General features: G+C 39.5%; 1 protein-coding gene across 1 annotated transcript; it reads right to left on the reverse strand.

Moving 5' to 3' along the window:
* Positions 1-286: 286 nt before the first annotated feature.
* UPK1A (uroplakin 1A) lies at positions 287-6,148 on the reverse strand. The gene is made up of 7 exons (XM_087939422.1): positions 6,086-6,148; positions 5,460-5,660; positions 3,117-3,191; positions 2,287-2,394; positions 1,476-1,655; positions 1,270-1,353; positions 287-331 (listed from the first exon to the last, which is right to left on the reverse strand). The coding sequence occupies exons 1-7, from the start codon at positions 6,146-6,148 to the stop codon at positions 287-289; spliced, it is 756 nt and encodes a 251-aa protein (XP_087795548.1).
* Between the last annotated feature and the right edge of the window lie 9,390 nt (positions 6,149-15,538).

Genomic DNA, 15,538 nt, shown 5'->3' on the forward strand with positions numbered 1-15,538 from the left:
TTTTTTTTTAAAAAAATCTCTCATGCCTATCGAATAACATTTACTATACGATTTGTTTTGTTTTTTTAAAAAGGTTTTATTAAAGTAGTTGGCATGATTTTTCCAGAGATGCCCAATAACTTCTACACCCAAAGAAACCTTGGGCAATAGTCATGCCTTAGAAAACATGTTATAGTACAGAGGGAATCCATGGAGATTTTCTCCTCCCCCTCAAGGAAGGGCTTCATCCCTTTGTCCTTCTTCTTCCTCTTCTTAGGAAAAATTACACTTATTTGGCTGGAATTGTTCACATTGCGGTGTAATGGTATATAGCCAGAAGAACAACAGGACACTGTGGAAAAACAACAATAATCCTTTTTTACTGCAAGCCCGTATTTAATTTTTTTGTAACGGCAGTCCGTTTTCTCATCCTGAGTACTTCAAGATGAATTATATAATCTGCCCCACCACCACCTCTTCTTCAATTTTATCCTCACACACTCATGCAGCATAAGGACCGGAAGGAACTGTAGAGATTAACCAATCCAATCCCTTGCCAAGAGTAAGAAACCACAAGCTAATTAAAGTTGGTTTGGAAATGGAAAACACCAATTAGCAATAGCCCTTAGACTTATAGCACTTTATAATGCTTTACAGCCCTCTCTAAACGGTTTACAGAATCAGTCTATGGCCCCAACAATCTGGCTCCTCATTTTGCCCACCTCGGAAGGATGGAAGGCTAAGTCAACCTTGAGCCCTATTAAGATCAAACTCCTGGCAGTCAGTAGAATTAGCCTGCAATATTGCATTCTAACCACAGCACTATAGCTTCCTTTCTTTGCCTCATTTTCCTTCCTTCCTTCCTTCCTTCCTTCCTTCCTTCCTTCCTCCCTCCCTCCCTCCCTCCCTCGCAATCACACTTAGACTTATATACCACTTCACAGTGCTTTACAGCCCTCTCTAAGCGGTTTACAGAGTCAGACTATTGCCCCACAACCATCTGGGCCACGCCCAGCACCTAAGCTACGCCCACAGAACTGGTTGTTAAAATTTTTTGAATCTCACCCCTGCTAGCACATATGTGTGAGGGGGGAACCTTTACCTTTAGATAGAGTGGAGTACATTCAGGATAAGCTTCATGGAAACTTCAGACAAATGGTCACTCAATTATCAAGCTACAACCTTTCCTCAATCTCTGAGTTCTTAAGCCATCGCTCCTACAGTTCCCACCAGATAATTTTGGAATTGCAGCCCCAACACATCCAAACAAGCCTTTCTGCTAGGACTTACTGTGAGCATAAGAATGGCAAAACCAAACCAGGAAACGCCCCAGGCATAGCTCTGTACTGCATGCTTAATGTGTTCAAAGCAGCCCTGAGAAGGAAAGAACATACCAGTGAGGTTGCCTTGAAGGGGAAGCTGCCAACGGTACCAATATCCCCAAGAAAGTAAAAATGGCAGGTAAACATCAGTACAAAGATGGAAGAGCTTGGTACCTTAGTGTGGATGTAATCAATGTGCCCCAATCTGCAACCTTCCTCATTGACGATGATAAAGTTTCGATCACGTTTGCAGCAGTAAAATGGCCAAGGTGCCACTGCTTCAGAGAATCTGCTTCGAAAGACCGAGGTATAGTTTACCCAGTCCAAGGGATCATTGGCACCACAGCATTTTTGCTAAAAGTGAACCGGGGGAAAAAAAAAGATCAAACACAGTATTTATTGCGAAGAGCCACATTATAAAGGACATTTGGCTGCCTTTTGGGGTATTACTTTCTCTTGACTAGGCCTTCTGCCACCCAACTCTTCTGTTTAGAAAGTTAAGACTGATTTGAGTTATTTTGAATTTCACATCTTTGAAGCTTATCAGTTTTTGCAAGGAACTGAGAGCTGATGAGAACTATTCTTCTTCTTCTTCTGGCTAGTAGTTGAGCCTAGTTATTGCTCCATACCTAATACTGCCTTTCAGTTTCACTCCAATCTTTTCCCTATCTTCAAAGTTCCCAATCACTAAATGTCTACGGAGTTGTCCAGGTCCAGGTTGTCCCAAAGGTGCTTTTTCAAGAGGCAAGTGGACTTTCTTGGTTTTTCTTTGAAGACATTTCTCTTCTCAAAGAAGCTTCTTCAGAGCTTCAAACGTCTTCAAAGAAAAACCAGAGAGTTCAGCTCTCAGTCACTAGCATTTTGACTCGGCTTGGCAGAAAAGTTGCATTGCATTCACAGTCCCTACATGTATACATTCTGGAGCTATGTCTGGGTGAAGGACACAAGGCAAGGGCGTTCTCACAGGCTGGACAATGATATGTACCTCCATCATGAAACGGTCCCACATCCGGGTGAGTTCCCGGCCTTGGGGTGTATCAGATGTATAGAAGCCCAGCATCTGCTTGGTTACCAGTTTGGAATTTGATACTACCTGGGGTAGGGAAGAAGGAGAGAATGTTGGTCAGCTACATTCCCCAAGCCCAGGTACACAAACATTTCACTTCCAAAGTTTCAGCTTACATAAAAATATGCAAACAGATTTCTACATTTCCAAATACATTTCTTTCTGCACAGCAATTCTGAGTTTTCTTTTTAAAGGGAAAACAAACTCCATTCAAAAAAGAGAAGAAAGGCCCAAATGTTTCTAGATTGTCTTGGTCTTTTAGAATGAGGCAAAATGATCCCCCCACCTCCATAAATCAGTTAGTACTATCTTATGCCAATTCAGCAACAGAAGTGAAAGCTGTATGAATTGAACTGATGTGAATTGTAGGGTCAAAGGATCCATATTCTTATAATAAGCAATTATGGCCTTTTCTTGTCTATTTGTGAACAGAAATGTATAAGCTTTCTCCAAGCTTTGGTTATCATGAAAGTTTTTGAAGAGCCAACAGTTCAAAGAAATCCACCAATTATATACTATTCCCATATTATAAACTATACAAGCCTACCAAGTTGATCAGAATAATGGGGCTGACAAAAGACACAAATGAAGCTTCATTCAAATTTCCAGACTGAATTATGTTTTGGATGGATCATTCACCATGATATAAGCAGACATTGGGAAAGACTGTGTACTTCTGTCCAAGTGGAGTGAGCCAAAACCTTGCTTTTAGAAGACCAACCTGGGAAGAATTTGCACCCTGTACTTACATAATCACGATGTGTGTAGGAGCTGATGCAAGAGGCACATTCAAATAAGTAGACAACCAGGATCAGTACCAGGTACTGAAAAATAAGAAAATAGAGAATAAGATTCAATTTGAAGAAAAAAAAAAATACATACTTGGAGACATTTTCCCCCAGGATATTCACCATGGATTAGAGATAATTAATTAGAGATAATTCTACCATTGGGCAGAAGACATCAAAGCATAGCCAGCCGGACAAACAGGTTTAAAAACAGCTTCTACTCATGGCTGTCAGACTCTTAAACACAATCACAATCACTCCACATACATAAGGAAACTTATGATTAGTCTTTTCCCCCGCAATTACTTGTATAGAGATTATTCTCTATACTATTTATGTAGTTTTGTATTTTCTGTTATGGATCGTACCAGAGAGGCTAAACCAATTTCATTGTATATATGATGTACAATGTCAATACTATATTAATAATTATTGTATCCTTTGATTTGTTGATAACGCAGGTGTTTGTTGCTATTGCTGATGATGTGCCATGCTCTAGTTGGACATGATGATGGCATGACTTTCAAAGAGGGATAAGCAAATCCATTAGAAGAGATTTTGATGAATGTTCATTATTTACACCATTTTAACTGATGGAGACAGTATGTGCATTCCATTTGCTGGAGAGGAACAGCTAAGACCGAAATGTACTGGATTACAAGCTAAATTGCTAATGTGCTTTTGGTGTTTTTGCTCTGATCAGGTATTGAATTTATGTTTACCAACAAAGAAATAAAGGGTAATAAAAGTAAACATAAATTCGACACAAAAAATTGTCGTGAAAGTTGGCTGCCTGCGGAGGCTCCTGGATTGGGGCTGAAAGGCGAAAGCGGAAGCAGTATGCTCCGTCCCATAATTGGGTAGACCAGGTTGCCCCGATAGACCCGTCTACCAGAAAAAACTCTCTGATCAGATAGATTCTTAGAAAAATACAAATACTTTTTTTGACTAGAGACAACAATGGAATCACAAACCAGGAGCTATACAATTCTATATTCCAAGTCATTTCTACTTTGTCTTGGTTAGCTTCACTTGCACTGACCTTCATCTCTTCCCGTAGAAAAGAGAAAGCACTACAGATAGTCCTTACTTAACAACCATTCATTTGAAGCTACAATGGCATTGAAAAAAGTGATTTATGCCTGTTTGTCACATGATCATTGCAGCAGTCCCATGGTCAGGTGATCAAAAATCAGGTGCTTAGCAATTTTCATGTATTTATGACAGTTGAACTTTCCCAGGGTCATATGATCACCCTTTGTAAACTTCCCAGCTGGCTTAACAGATAACAGATCATCAGAGTTGGAAGGGATCTTAGAGGTCATCTAGTCCAACCCCCTGCCCAAGCGGGAGACCCTACACCATTTCTGACAAATGGCAGTCCAATCTCTTCTTGAAGGTCTCGAGTGATGGCGTTCCCACAACTTCCAAGGGCAACTTCTGTTCCATTGGTTGATTGTTCTCACTGTCAGAAAGTTCCTCCTTATTTCCAGGTTAAATCTCTCCTTGATCAGTTTCCATCCACTGTTCCTTGTCTGGCCTTCGGGTGCTTTCGAAAATAGCTTGACCCCCTCCTCTCTGTGGCAGCCCCTCAAATATTGGAAGACTGCTATCATGTCTCCCCTGGTCCTTCACTAGATTAGCCAAGCCCAGTTCCTATAACCGTTCTTCGTATGCTTTGGTCTCCAGTCCCCTCATCATCCTGGTTACTCTTTTCTGTACTTTTTCTAGAGTCTCAACATCATTTTTATAGTGTGGTGACCAAAACTGGATGCAGGACTCTAGGTGTGGTCTTTATAGGCTTTATAGAGTGGTATTAGTTCCTCACTTGATCTCGATTATATCCTTCTGTTGATGTAATTTAGGATTGCATTAACTTTTTGGGCTGCCACCGCACACTGCTGGCTCATATTTAGCTGGTTGTCCACTAAGAGTCCAAGATCTCTCTCACAGTTACTGCTATTGAGCCTGGTTTCACTCAGTCAATTATATGTGCACTTTTGATTTTGCCTTGCCTAAGTGTAGGACTTTACTTTTCTCTACACTGAATTTCACACTTCTCTACACTTAATGACATTGTGACTCATTTAACAACCACAGTGATTCACTGAACAACTGCAGCAAAAGTCGTGCATGGGGCAAAACTTACAACTCCCTTGCTCAGTCATGAAAATGTTGGACTCAATTATCACGGTAAGTCAAGGACTACTTGTATTGACCTGGCTTTTTCCCATCGCTAGCCAGAGTTAAGTTGAGAAAACGTAGAGTTTAGAGAAGTCTGATTCTTCTTGTTACTGTACTCACCAACAACACCATGAGGCGGTTGTTTTTCACAAGGCTGATGATGCCAAAGACGCAAACGCAGAAGAAGCAAAACCCAGTGAAAATGGAGATCCAGGCGCCTGCGTAGACATCATCTTTGCCAGAGACCCCCAAGATGGGGTAAACTTTATAGGGATCAGCTGTTACCCAAATTGACTCAGCACAAAGTGCCAGCCCTGCAAGCTGTAGAAACAGAGGAAGGTTGTTAGCCACCAAACTACCAGAAATCAAACCAGATTCTTTGTTATTGAGCATGTCCAAGGGGAGTGATTTTAGTTCAGCTTCCTTTTGTAATTTCTCGGTGCTATACCTACACCTTTTCAGGGTTCTGTGCAATTTTTTTTTTTGGGGGGGGGGGCTCAAATTGTGCATCTTGCATGTTATATGAACCCCACCATGGTGGTTAAATGGGAATGTGGCCAATGATGATTCATTCAACAAAATACAGTGAACGATGGTCAACAGACAACGTTCCAAAGACATTTTTAAAAATCAGAAACATGACCTAGGTCATTCTATTCCCCATTTTATTTTTCAGATCCCCAAGTCAAACCCAGGAATTTTCCCATTGCTGAGAGACATTACGGTATTGCTTGTAGGTCTCTTACCATAATAATAATATTGCCCATCACTATTAGTCCCACAACAAAGGGAGATATCTTTCCTTCCATGTTTTCCAGGAATGGCTTCTTGGATACCAGTCCTCAAATTCTGCAGAAGGGAAGCAAACAAACAAACATAATGATTTGCTATGTAAAGGGGGAAAAAAAAATCATTGCTTTTCTCAATTCTTTCGCCTTCTTTGGAGTAAAGGGCATTTGCACAAGCCAGCTTCTTTAATACCTTCCACATCTGCACTTAATAAAATGTTAATATGCTCTGGTTTGCCAGTTAGCTAACAAGTTTGCCAGTTAGCTAACAAGCTATTTGTGTCCAGGTGTTCCATGGCATGTACATCTGTATATATGTTGATACATACAGTTTTTTGTGTTTTCTGCGGTACACCAGATAGCACTGCTGATATGCTTAGCTACTTTTTGAAAACATGTATTTTAAGCCAGCAACTTCCTAAATACTCCCAGTCTTTGTATTGCTTTAAATGCTTCAAAGTTTGCACAAGTGAGAAGTGTAAGGAGGAGGCAGCGTGCAAAGTAAAAAGAAGGTATTTTGAAAATGCATTTGTCCCCAGGCCAACAGGTGCATTGACGTAACTACTCTTTCTGCTTTTGACCTGTCCAAAAGATTCTTGAAAGATGGAAGGAATTAATATTGAACGCTTGGAGAAAAAAGACCTGCAACAATATATTGTATCTTATCTGACCTGCAGAATGAACCTGCAAGCAATTTAGGGAATCCAGTCCCCAGATTTTCAAGGAAAGTTCTGCTTCCCAGTTCTGAAGCCTAGAGGAATATCTTCCATATGGTCCAAAGATGGACAAGGCTGGTGTTGACATTCAGGTTCCAGAAGTCCTCACTAGTGACTGAGTTAGCTGACACCTGGAATGCTAGAGATATTTATGGTCCAAATCATTCATGATAAAGAGCAATCAACATATTTAGTGCTAAGTGAGTTGAGAGAAGGAGAAGGAGCAGTAAAAGCAGAAGGGAGAAGAGGAGGAAGGGAGAAGAAGGAGAAGAAGGAGAAGGAGATGGAGGAGAAGGAGGAAAAGGAAAAAGAGAAGAAGGAGAAAGAGCAAGTGCAGGAGGAGGAGAAGCTTCAGAAAAGATAGAATTCAGAAGAGGAACTAGTCTGCCCCATGGGTGTCCAACCTTTCGGCATGCCTAGGCCACACTGAATGAAGAGGAATTGTCTTGGTCCATAAATAAAATGTATAATACACTTAATATAAGGATGTCACATAATGTTAACAATTTTACAATCTTGTGAGGCCACATTACTAGGGCCTAGTGCAGCCCATGTTTGATTCTGCACAGCCCTTTTGCTTTCCAAACTGAAATTATGAATTAAAATATTTTTCAATTTCTTTGCGCCTTGGTCGGAATAAAACAAGGGACAGATGGAAAGAATATCAAACAACTGAAACTCTACTGGGAAAATATCTCTGATCAGGGAGTGACTCTCCCTGAGCTCTGATTCTTGAATCCACAAAGGGCAGGTTTAACTTGTCAGGTTGGACATAAGGCTGGGGAGACAGCATAGCAGAGATTCCTGGATGTCCACATTGCACCAGTCAGGACAGCTCTGCAAGGAAGGAGCTAGTCTTCTACAAATTTAAACCAGTCCTGCCTGGTATGCTTTGCCTCACCTTTCTGAGAAAATACCAAGTTTTCTCTCAGGAGGTGAGCACCTGCCTATCTACTGATCAGAGTCTGAGAGGAATGAATGTGGTGTTGGAAGAAATAATCCTTCTGGGTTCAGTTCCAAGTGGGGAAAAAGCACTGGAATCATGGAAATTGCTTGGAAAGAAGGTTTAATGGTGGACAGGACCACATGCCTTGGAGCTCTTGGGCAAAGAAAAGGGAAGAGATGCTGAGAGCCCCTGGGTTTTATGCCTTTTCTGGGCCTTGAACTTCCTGGGGCGCAGGAAGAGTATTCTGATTGGTTGCTGTCAGAGGTCACAGCGAGCTTTGTAGGTTGTCTGTGTGCTAAGTTTGGTGGAAACTCGGTGGGTGGTGCAATGAAGGGCAATGAAATGGCTCTGCCTCAAGGAGGTAGATCTTTGTTATGTAGAATAGACTGATCCAGGGCTTAATGGCCTATTAACAAAAGAGGTGGGGGTGAGTTTCTGCCTCTCTGAGTCTACTTCTCTTTTAGGGGAAATATTCTGCCTTTTTAATTTTTCCTAGAATATTTCATTTCTCTAGGAGAGGGGTGGGTGCTAACTTCCTACAGTGGATTTAGAAATCCAACTCTCTTCCTTATTAGTGTTTTCCCAAACAGGAATTGGCTTTGGAAGCCAATCAGCAAAGAGCACTGTGAATAGCTGCAGTTGCTTTATAGGATACATATCATATCAATTCCGATGGGTAATTTTCAGCATGTATTACTGGAATCATTTATTTTGCTAAATTAATAGGCCACTGATGTTGCAAACAGCTTAAGTGGTGTAAGCCACACCTTTGCAAATTGAATTAAATGCAATATAATAAAAAAAGAGGTAGTTCTTGACGTATCACCACCTCTGAGTCCAGAATTTCTGTTGCTAAGGAGACATTCATGAAATGAATTTTGCCCCATTTTACTACCGTTGCTGCAATAGTTGTAAGTGTGAAAAGCGGTCATAAGTCACTTTTTTTTCAGTGTCATTGTAACTTTGAATGGTCACTAAATGAACTGTTCTAACTTGAGGACTACCTGTATAATAAAAGATGCGTTTATAGCACTGGGCCCATGACTCAATTCAATTAAAGTTAAACAGAAACCCCCTACTGCTAACAAGATATGAATATTATTGGGTTAACACACCACCCTGTATCATTCAAAAGATTTCTACCTTGCTGTTTCAATGTGTGTGCTTTGTTCAAGGCCGATTACAACAGTAAAAATTATTATTAAAAAGAAAAATCTCATCTGAGTTTACACGATCCTTGCTTTAAGATCAGATCCATCCAGAGCTGGTATTCAGCAGGTTCTGACTAGTTCTGGAGAACCGGTAGCGGAAATTTTGAGTAGTTTGGAGAACCGGCAAATGCCACCTCTGACTGGCCCCACCCCCATCTATTCTCTGCCTTCCATTGAGTCCCAGCTGATCGGCTGGGTCTTCTTTGGTTGCCCTGCACAGGAGAAGGGAGCTGGAAAGTAGGTTAGTGGGGTGGGGAAGGAATGGGGATTTTTCAGTAACCTTCCCCCAGAAGTGGGGAGGGAATGGAGATTTTACAATATCCTTCCACTGCCACACCCACCACACTATGCCCACCAATCCACGCCCACAGAACCGGTAGTAAAAAATTTTGAATTCTACCACTGGATCCGTCTTCTAGGCAATGGTGGTTCCTCCCCTCCCCTTTTTTTGGCAATGGTACAAAAGTAGCTTTCTTCGGTCTTCTTCCAGGATGTTTTGATTTCCTGACCTAGTTTATCTCTCCAGGAATTTGCAAAGCCTGACTCTGTTTCATTTCAGAGTTCAGGGACAATTAATCAAGCATATCCAATTACCAAAAATTAGAACATGGTACTGAGTTTAAAATACTTAAAAGGCAAGGAACAAAAATTCATTTTTGTTTACATACAAGCCATGTATGTAAAATTCATTTCTAAAAATGCAAAGGAGAGTTCCAAAAACACCTTAAAATGGGCAAAAAGCAAACAATAACAATTTCTTAAAAAATAAAATAAAATTATTGTCCATGGAGTCAATGGTGTATTAAAAAAAAAAAAAGGAATGTCTGAAGCCACCGGGGCGAAAATCAACAGAGAGAACATCAACTTGGCCTTCTGAATTCAAGTTTAGGTGAAGCGACTGAGAAGGCCGCTAGCCATCTTGAATATTATATATTGGAAAGGTAAGAGGATAAAACTGGGGAAGGAGCTAATAATGCGTATCTTGATAAAATCAGCCCAAGATATTTTGTTGCTTAGAGCAAAGGATACCATCCCATCCTGATTCCGATTTCAAAGCAGCAAAGGAGCTCAAACATCAACGCCTTTCCCTGGGGCATCACCTTAATGGGAGGGCCATCCCTCCAGAGAGATGGGTATGGAGGGGTGGTAACAGTTCAAATTCTGACAGCTTCTCCTGGTTTGAACAGCTGCCAGACTAGATAATGAACCTTGTTGGTAGTGATGTTGTTCTTGTCTGAGGAATTAACAAGAACGTAAGACCACATCTAGAATGCTGCATCGAGTTTTGGTCGCCACATTCCCAAAAAAGATGTTGAGACTTTGGAAAAAGGGCAGAGAAGAGCAACTAAGATAATTAAAGGCCTGAAGACTACAGCCTATGAAGAATGGTTGCAGGTTTTGGGTATGGCTAGTCTGGAGAAAAGAAGGACTAGGGGTGATATGATAGCAGCCTTCCAGTATTTGAGGGGTTGCCACAAAGAAGAGGAAGTCAACTTATTTTCCAAAACACCAGAAGGCAGGACAAGAAACAATGGATAGAAACTAATCAAGGAGAGAAGCAACCTAGAGTTAAGGAGAAAGTTCCTAACAGTGAGGAAAATGAACCAGTGGAATTGCGTGCCTTCCAAAGTTGTGGGTGCTTCATCACTGGGAATTTTAAAGAAGAGACTGGACAAGCACTTGTCTGAAATGATATAGGCCAGGGTCTTCTGCTGGAGCAGAGAGTTGGACTAGAAGACTTCCAAAAAATTCCAGCTCTATTCTTAATTAAAAGTTTCCGTAGAAACAGGAAAAACCAGACATTTGACTGCTGAATCAAGGCTATGCACGCCTGAGTTTGAAGGACCAATATCCTCAAAACACTGGCCATTCTTTTTATCATTAGAATCAGTTTTAATAGAAATGTATGAAATTAGCTCAATCTGGCATAGTTGAATCATTCTTTTCCTGTTAAATTAGGTATTTCTAATTTATGAGCACAGTGGCGTAGTGGTTAGAGTGCAGTACTGCAGGCTATTTCTGCTGACTGCCAGCTGCCTGCAATTTGGCAGTTCAAATCCCACCAGGCTCAAGGTTGACTCAGCCTTCCATCCTTCCGAGGTGGGTAAAATGAGGACCCAAATTGTTGGGGGCAATATACTGACTCTGTGAACCACTTAGAGAGGGCTGTAAAGCATGGAGAAATGGTATATAAGTCTATTCTAAAAATAAAAGAAAAAACAGTGGGACCAAAAATAATGTTAAGGAACAGAAGATCCTTCTCTCTGAAGTTGAAGCATTCTGATTTATTTCTTTTTGGACATCTTTCCACTGATTTGGATTGTAAATAAAAAAATATTACAATAAGAACATAGTCCCTACAAAATACAGAAGAACACCCCAGCAAAGCCAAGGCTCAGAGTCGAGAGGAAGAAAAAAAACCCAATTCCACAAATACAAAGGGTAAATCAATTTTTTGTCAGCACAACAGAAGAAGTGAATCTTTTGAGTTATCTCTTGGATGCTGTTTTAGAGAATATCCTTCATCCCATTTTGTCGGCTTAACTTCTAAATCCAGGGATTTTTCAGAGAAAATGCCAACAAAGAAACACTCCAAGAGAATTTAGCTGGAACAGCCCCAAACAAGCATCCTCCAGCATTTCCCTTTTTTAGTTTTGCCAAATGGGAAGGCTGGTCTTGATATCATGCCCAGTAGAGCTCACTCCCAGTTAATTGTTGCTTTAGCACACATTTTAAAGTGGGGAGTGGGTTGGTAATAAAAAGACTCAGTAACAGCTTTAGGGATACCGAGTCATGGAAAGAAGACTCAAGCTGTGTCCTTCGCTGAAACTTCCTGTAGTTCATGACCAATAAATCATCGTTGAAAGGAATACAAGAACAATTGTAAACAACCCGCAGATATCTTTCTCATAATAGCAGCGGAATTCAGAGTAACTGTTAAACCTTCCTCATTACAGATCTTCTCTTTAAGATTCTAACCTGACCCATTTCTCCTTTTAAACAAATAATACTTGGAATGCTCACCTCTTCCCCCATTTTTAATACTGTAAGCCTTCTAACTATGACAGTCACATCATAGGAGACAATCTGCTCTTCCGCTAGATTACAGCAGCCCCTGGCCTTCCGATTTCTGATAAAAATTCATGCATAGATATCTGCACTTGGATATCCAGGTTGCTACAAGGCACGATTCATTCATTTATTTTTAACTACTGTATTTGCATTTCAATAATGTATTCTGGATGCTCAAGGGTCCATTAATAAACAGAACACATTTGTTGACATACATTTTGCTAAGAGAGTGAACAAGTAAGGACTTGAACCTGTATTGCTTTCTAGTCCCAATATTTTAATCACAGTATCGTATTGGGTTGCATATTGTTTCACAGGAAGCAATGGATAATTGATTCTGCATCCCGGTTAAACTTGGGAGACTTCAAGATTTTAATACCCATCATCCACTGAGATTTTTGGAAACCCCAAATCTTCTATCTAGGTGGTGGTGGCCCTTCACAAATATCCATGATTCAATCCATCCAACAAAGTTTTGGGATATACTGAACTATATGGGTTAGATCTGTATAATGTGCTAGGCTTGTTGAGGCTGTGACAATTCAACAAAAAGACATATTTTCCAGCTATCCATGCTATTAATATATTATTAATCAACACAGATTGTAAACATCCCCTGTGGGAACTGGTAGAACATCCAAGGCACAAGGCATAATAAGTCTGGAGTTTATAAATGCACTAAAAGATGACGATGAGATCATTTTTATCACAAACATCTAAAGTCCCCAAAGCTTTCACTGCAATGAACTCATTAGACTTTGAGATGGCATTAAGACTGGAGTTGACTTTGGCTACAGCTGATTATTTTGGTTATGTTTCAGGAAGAACATCACAATTAAGAACTTCAGTGAAGTACAGCTCCAATTCTACTTTTCGAATCTAGTATTTACAGTATTAGAGTAAGATTTGAAGCAATAGGTTTGAAGGACAACAATTGCTCCCTCAACCATCTTGAAGAAGATCCCACCTTACCAGTGCCACTTACCTGTTAGATGTATACCAGCCAACTCTAACCTGTTCTGCAAGATACAATTGTCTCAGCATTGGCCTTTATATATTTATGAAGGAAGTGGGAGCAAAAGGGTCAAGGAACTGGACTGGATTTTCTGGCTCAGAAGCTAGGTGGACCAGCAACCAAGATTGTTGTCCTCTTGTTTTTGCCTATTCAGTTATTCCTGCCCCACCCAGGAATAGCTGTCTGATTGACTGTCCACTATCATTTCCAGCATAGGGAGATTCAATAGAAGAGAAAGAATGATCCCTTAAAGAATTTTTAGAGGTCTACAAGGCAGATAGATAAGAAAACAGGCTCATTTCGTACATTATGTTAAGAATTTGCATGGTTTGCAGAGTTGCAAACTATTTAACTACAGTTTAATCTAGTGTATTATGCAAACCCATTGTGTGCATTTGATTTATGATGTATTTGCTGTGGAACTTTCCAAACCAGTTAATTAAAACATAGTTCAGTTAACCAAGGCTAAATGTGTGATACCAAAATAAAGTATTTTTCTTTGATTTAAAGACAAATTTTGAGCCAGGTTATTGTGGTTTGTGAAGCAATACTATAATTTATGGTTTAGCAATATGTGTAAACTTAGTTTCTAAGGTTTGCTTGAAAATGGGATTAAACAATAGCTTGGCATAAGGATTGTGCGAGTCAAATTAAAAGCCTGGGCAAGAATTGTAAGAGATAATTAATAGCTAGATAGAAAATGGTTGACAAGAAATGCAACAAGTTAGATTTGCTAGCTAATATTTCCTTATCTTTCTCTAATTTGCATTATTAGTTTTCATAGTTTCAAAGGAAAAGCTCTCAAAAGGAAGTTTATTAATCTCTTTTCCATTCTTAGAAATCTTTTCAAGCATTTCTCTTAGGAAGAGATGCTGTAAGTTGTAGACCAGCAACAACATCTGTACAGCTGTTGGTTTCCTTCCTTTAAAAAGTGAGGCAGTTAGTTATTTTTAATCAATATATAACTATATTTGCAAATTTCAGTTTTTTAATATGTGGCAATGATAGGTAATATGCTATTTTTTTTCCATTTTTGCTATATCTCAAGTTACTTTTTTAAATGTGGAAAGACAGCTAAACATATGCTGTTAAAAATCCAAATGCATAGTTTTATTATGTATTAACCGTATTTTTATACTGTATCATCAACCTCTGGGCAACATATAAGAACAAGTTCTTTATATAATAAATATAAAGTCTCCACCAGCACTAAGTAAACCAACTTCTTCTGCATAGTGACATTATCCTACTGTCCCTCTGTGAGGCAATTTAAGAACTATTTAAAAAAGGACCTTTGAGGCAGTGAGCTGAGAGTGGGAATTCTTCAAACATAATTTAATATTCATCAACTCAAAATTCCTTCCAGGTTTTTTGGCGAACAGCTGAATTTTTACATTGAGTTGGAACAATCTATTGAGATTCTAGCTGTGAAGATATTTCATAGCGAAATAATGTGCTCCTCTCACGAGATTAACATTTAATTTATTTACAGTATTTATTTCCTGTCTTTTTTAGAAGGAAAAATTAAAGTAATAAAACTCAGACTCACTTTAAAGTGAATAGATTTATTGGGGAAAAAAATAAGGATCTCATGTGTAAGAGGCGGAAATATAGTCAATAACCTCAGACAAGACTATTTTTCTTCCCTTTAATTTATTCAAGAATTAGAGCTAGTAAAATATAAAGAGGAGTAGACCTATAGGAATCAAGACTTTAAAGCAGGTGTGTCCATCCTTGGCAGCTTTAAAATCTGTGGACTTCAGCTCCCAGAATTCCCCATACTGACTAGGAAATTCTGGGAGTTGAAGTCCACATGCCTTAAAGTTGTCTTGATATCATTGAGGTGAACTTCTCACATGTTCCAACAATTTGGAAAACACTAGGTTGAAAAAGGCTATCTTGGAGAAACAGATCTTTCATAATTTTATCTAATAGATTAAGATTGAGAAACAGTGTAATAGACCGTCTTGGTTTCTCAGTATATTTAGCTTGCCCATCCCCAGAAACACATATAGAGTTTTGCCAGTCTTAGTGTGACGTGTTTGTCCAGACATACCCCAGTCACTTCTCGGCAAACAGGCTTTTCTTGCCTGTGGATGAATCATCAGGCATATGATGCAAAAGTTTGTATGTTCCCTATCATTTAGAAAAATCTGTTTTTACAAATATTGGCAGGAATTACTTTTATAGAGTGATACGATCAAGTTAGTAGACTGCCTTGGAGAATCCCAGGTTCAATCCACTTCATTCATAATTTTTATATATAGTATATATACAACATGCAAAGGTCAAGCTAACCAAACTATGTTAAAGTTTTAGCAGGTTCATGAACAGATCTGGTCTCTGGATTAGGATGCTGTATGTGAATGACAGATAATTTAGACAATCGTGATTAAACCAACTCTATTTTAGCTTTTGGATGGAGTCAGTCAGTCATTGGCTTTAAGAACT

Source organism: Pseudonaja textilis, chromosome 10, assembly GCF_049901715.1.
Source record: "Pseudonaja textilis isolate UNSWEBS1 chromosome 10, rPseTex1.2, whole genome shotgun sequence".
Classification (NCBI taxonomy): domain Eukaryota; kingdom Metazoa; phylum Chordata; class Lepidosauria; order Squamata; family Elapidae; genus Pseudonaja; species Pseudonaja textilis.